This window comes from Apis dorsata, unplaced genomic scaffold (assembly GCF_000469605.1).
Source record: "Apis dorsata unplaced genomic scaffold, Apis dorsata 1.3 scaffold_51371, whole genome shotgun sequence".
Lineage (NCBI taxonomy): Eukaryota > Metazoa > Arthropoda > Insecta > Hymenoptera > Apidae > Apis > Apis dorsata.
The window spans coordinates 1-5,575 of record NW_006267322.1 but is presented as its reverse complement, the minus strand read 5'-3'; the positions used below and the strand labels follow the sequence as shown (position 1 = coordinate 5,575).

Genomic DNA, 5,575 nt, shown 5'->3' with positions numbered 1-5,575 from the left:
TAATTATAATAATAATAATTATAATAATAATAATTATAATAATAATAAAAAAGAAAAGAAAACAAAATGTTTGGAAAGACTAAAATATGACAAAAGAAACGCATGAATATTACGAAATACTACGGATACGTGTTTCAAGCATTCAACAAATTGCATTCAATAAAAGCAGTACACTGGATTGTTAATGTTATTTAATCACGGAAGCACAACGTGATGGATACTTAAGGGATGTTTGATATATATTATTTCATGTACGTTAAATCTGATAAGGAACACAGTCTTTGTCGGAAATAACATGATTTTTTCAAAAATTTACAATATTATGATGATGTTTCCTATATTTGAATTTTGTTATCATATAGTATTAAAGATAATAATTTTTGTGATAAGAAAAAGGAGGGACAAGATGAAGAACTTAGAAATAATTTTTCAAGATTTTGTCACATGACTAATCACGTAGTAGTAATCACATTGTAATCGCTCATATATACTTTAAATTTATCACTCTTTTTAGGCAGGAAATGAGAATACAAAAGAGATTTTAACTCTAAAAATTTATCAAATATTATTGATATATATATATATATGTTCCTCTGATTTTCCGTGTTTTTCGCACATATTTTCTGAAAAAGTACTCTATAATTAGAGTCATTTTGATGAGCATTATACAAATGAAAAATGAAATATCTTTTATATTATAGATTTTATATTATATTATAGAATTGCAAATATTATTATTTATGTACGTTTTTTTAAATTGATATTATATCGAAAATTTTTAAAAATTAATGATCATTTCTTATAATATCCGATTCTCTTTTTTAATAAATTTATAAATTAAGAATAAAATGGAAAGGATATGATTATAGCATAACTTTGTTTTTAGTTACAACGGCGAATTACATTTACTAAGTACAAATATTTTATAACATGCCGTTTTTTTCTTAAATATAATAATAAACATAAATATAACAATACAAATAATGTTTAGATATAAACATTCAACATTTTTATATAATGTTGAGATAAGTTTGTGTATTTTAGATTAAATAATAAATATTAAAATGATCTTATATAAAACTTTCATGAAAATCAATATAATATTTAATTTTTATTTATTGCATATATTTAGTATATAATGTTATTTTTATATCAGGTGCTTTAAAATTTGATTGAAAACAATATTGTCAGTTAGTTACATATAGTCACATAATATATATAATATAATATGTAACAAAAAAATTGAAAAAATATTTAGTTGGAAGCCATTTAATATTATGCAATATACAGCATTATGCAATATTATGCATTTAAGATTTAATATTATGTAACTTTATTATTTCTGTATACCTTAGCCCTTTTTTATATGAAATAAAATCTTATAACAATAATAGTTTATTTTTTTTTATCAATAATAATAATATGATGAGATAAGTAATAAAAAATAATAGAAAAATAAAACAATAATAGAATTTATATTTCTATTTATTCTATTTTTATATTTATATTATTCATTATATTTCAATTCATTCTATTAATAAATTAAAACTAAAAAAAATTATTTCCAAATCATAAATGTATAATATTATTAAATTCTATTTTAATGATTATTTTAAAATATAACAATAAATTTATTTTAAAATTTATTAACTCTTTTTTATAACTAATTTTTTTTTTGTTTTTATTTATCAATATCTTATTTTTCTTATTTTAAAATATAAAACAAATATTGCGCGAAATTTCAAAAGAAAGACCAATATGTGACTATAAATTTTTATATTATATTATATGATAAACATATCATATGAAAATATCGATAAAAGGGATAAAAGCTAATAAGCACATATAATATATATAAATAAAAATTTCATTTATAAACATTTTTATTTAAAACTATATTTATTTAAATTGTTTGTTTTTTTTTACTAAATTTTATTTTGAAAAATATAATATGATAAATAATATAATAAAATACAATATTTGAAACTAAGTTAATAATGACAATATAATAAAATTTGGTTTAATCTATCTATAAAATCTGATTTAATATATCATTAATAATGATGAATATATTATCAACAATACAAATAAAATAAAAAAGCACGAATAACGATAGTTTGGATATAAAAGTGTAATTCTAATTGTACATTTCTTATGCACGAATTAAGCGTACAAAATTGTCGACTATTTATTAATAAGTGTATTTACAAGTGTAAATATATATTTATTTTTTTATTCATTTATGGATTACATCTAAATAATTTTAATTTATTAATATATGTAATGTAATTTATTATTGTAATGATTAACATAATGCTTCATCGACGCAATTGTTTGAAAACAGAATGATATGCATTAATATAATATTCAAATGTATATTATTTTTTTTATCTTATAAAATTTCTATTGCATTATTCTTTCTTTTTTTTGTTTAATTCTTTGGAATAGAATTATAATATCATTAAAATAATAAGAATAAAATATCATATACTTTTTTCATAGTTTTTATTTAAATTAAATTAACTAATGTTGTCAGATTTGATATTTCACCTTTTTTATTTATTTTATAAAAAAATGAAAAAATAATTTATTTTGCGTATACATCATTTTTCCACATATTTATATTTTAATCTTTTATGTTCATTTATAAAAAAATTCTATTGATTTCATGATAATGAAGTTAAATATACAAGTTTCCAATGAACTTCACTAATATTAATATTAAATAGTTAAGAAAACTTTATATTTTTGTAAATAAAATTATTAGAATTATTAGCCTCATAAAAGATACATAAGAATTATTTTATTCAATATGTGATAATCATAAAAAGAGAAAAACTCATTGAAGTTCAATACTAGTATAGTGTTTTTAAAAGCAAAATTATAGTAAATAATCGGAATATTTAGAAAAAAAAATTATAATAGCTCATCAAAAGACTCTAAGTAATCTGATTTTTTTTTTCTATATTACACTTTGATTTATTTTTTTGTGCAAATAATTTTTGGATGTACTTTACACAAATTTAAATGATATACAACTAAATATATTTATTCATCAAATATCAAATTTTATGTTTCATGTATTGTTACCATTGTCATTTACTCCTTTTCTCAAATACATCAAACACGGGAATATACACATTAATTCATTGTGTAATAAATTATACTTAAAATATATTTTTTTTCCAATTTAATTAAAAGAATGTCTTGTTATATAATCAATTAGATTAATATTTTTGAACTTTTTATCAACTATATTTTAATAATTAAATAAATAGAATCAGTTCATTGTTTTTGACATATTGCGAACAATCATATTGTATTATTTCTCAGAAAAAAGAACTGAAATCAATAAAGAAAGCAGCTGTGATTTATGTTTTATCGAAATAATTAATATATAATTCAATTTTTCACTTCTTTTTGACAATTTTTTGATAAATATTTATATTATATATTCAGCATTTAATAAGTCATACCTGGTTGTCCATTGCTACATAACAAATAAGCAATGTGGAATATTCCAATTAAAATTCTCCTCAGAGTGCATTGAGCGATGACAATACTGACTATTTGGCTAGAATTTAGGTAGGGCTAGGAAGCACCAAGTGAACCTGACCCTGGGCTTGGACTACTTTGTATAGCCGAAGGTACTTGATTATAAGGATGATTACTATTGCACAAGACTGTGTAAATATTCTCCACATTACTGAGCTTTTCAAAAAATGGAATTAAATCTAATAATTCTGAATCTGTCATATCATCAAACCATGATGCCACTGGTACCTAAAAATAAACTTATTTTATAATTTATATCTCTATTTATTTCTTTTTTTCTTTGCGTGTGTGTATGTTTCTTCTATTAAAACTTACTGCATTATCTGGATGGAAAATATAACTGGCAGGACTATTATCAACAATAATGATTTGTTGTAAATCCCGTCCTAGTTTATTTAAATCTTTAACATAATTTCCTCTGTGATAAACACAAGATTCTCTAAACAGTCTTGCTCTAAATACGCCCCATCTGTCAAGTAAATCTGCTACTGGATCAGCATACTATAAATACCAGAAATTTTGAATATTCAAATAATATTCCCTTCCTAAAACTAATAGTAATAAATAATTGTTTATATAATATACCTTAGCCAAACTTGCAGTGAACAATACACACTCGTAAAGTTCACCCATTCTCTGTAAGAATTCATCCACATAAGGCCTCTTTAAAACATACACTTGATGTACTGTCCCATCAATTTCTACAGGAACAACAAAATCGGCATTGTTGATTGGTTTGAAAGAACTATGCACTAGTGTTTCATCCAAATCAATCACCATGCACTTCTTGTGCATATCCTGATGTCTGACAGGTGGAAGAAGGAATCTTGGGGATCCAGTCCTCAGGGATGGAGAACCATGTCCATCACCTTGCAATGAACTTGTTTTTGAACTTTTTGAACTACTTCCACGTCCTCTACCAAGACAACAAAGTAGAGACCGCAGAAGTCCACGCCCTCTTGGCTTTTTGCCACTGGCTGGATTGTTGTTGGCCACTTCATTTTCTTGTGGTAATTGAGCTACATTTAGAAGAAATAAAATTTGTATTGAAACAATAAATTTTATGAATATATATATCAGATGTATTATATGAATAAAAATTATTAAAACTTATTAAACTATATTAAAATATTATTTACATAAAAATATTGAAGAAATAAAAATCTTTTTTTATAATTAATTTTAATATTAATTAATATTAATTAATTAAGCTGTACATGAAAATTTACTTTTTGTTTAATTTACAAAATGAATTAAAAATTATCATTAGCAAAAAATATTTATATAATAATATTTACATATTATTTAAAAATTTTCAAGAGAAAAATATTTGACTTTAATTGCATTGTTTAAATCATTCATTCAATGTCGAGCATCATACAACAAAATACAATAGTTTAAAACGGCGGCAAGATAGAATACTACACGATGAAATAAGTTACACGCGAAACTTAAGTGAAAGAAAAGAGGGGAGAAGGATGATTTGAAGAGGAGAGGCAAGGCAAAATGAGGCGAGGCCAGGCAAAAACGAGGACGAGAGGAAAAGAGACGTCGGAAGTGAAGTATAGACGAATAACAGGAGAGAAGTAAGAGGTGACGTTAGGTGAGGTAAGGTAAGGTGAGGAGTGCGGTGCAGTCCCGTAACAGGTGCAGATTCCATCCAGCATCTGGAAGAAAAACGTAAAAAAAAATGTAAGGCGGCAAGCTGTATTCACAGCAGACACCTACCTTTCCCATTATTAAACTGGCCTAGCTCGTCATCCCGCGACACTTGCGTGATAATGGACGATGCGTCCATTTAAACATTTGTTGAGAGTCCCTGCGTGTCTGATCGTGAATTCCGTTAATGCGCGCGCGCGATAATATACATACATACATATACAATACACGCGCGCACAATCTTGAGAATGAGAGAGCATATACGCGCGGTAGCACGTACACGCACTAACTCAGTCACGATGTATGAAATTTCTCCCTCCAAATGCTGTCGCGGCTGCCGTCGTCACCACCACCACTATCA

The 5,575-nt window shown here is 24.5% G+C and overlaps 1 protein-coding gene across 2 annotated transcripts; it reads right to left on the bottom strand.

Moving 5' to 3' along the window:
* Positions 1–3,039: 3,039 nt before the first annotated feature.
* On the bottom strand, positions 3,040–5,575 carry LOC102681609 (carboxy-terminal domain RNA polymerase II polypeptide A small phosphatase 1). Of its 2 annotated transcripts, XR_004151730.1 has the most exons (5): positions 5,284–5,575; positions 4,141–4,574; positions 3,871–4,056; positions 3,477–3,783; positions 3,040–3,342 (listed from the first exon to the last, which is right to left on the bottom strand). XR_004151730.1 is itself a non-coding variant. In XM_031514907.1 (4 exons), the coding sequence occupies exons 1-4, from the start codon at positions 5,351–5,353 to the stop codon at positions 3,592–3,594; spliced, it is 882 nt and encodes a 293-aa protein (XP_031370767.1). In that variant the 5' UTR covers positions 5,354–5,575; the 3' UTR covers positions 3,357–3,591. The 2 variants fall into 2 exon arrangements, 1 of the variants encoding a protein (XP_031370767.1); XM_031514907.1 differs by lacking the exon at positions 3,040–3,342 and having other exon boundaries at positions 3,357–3,783.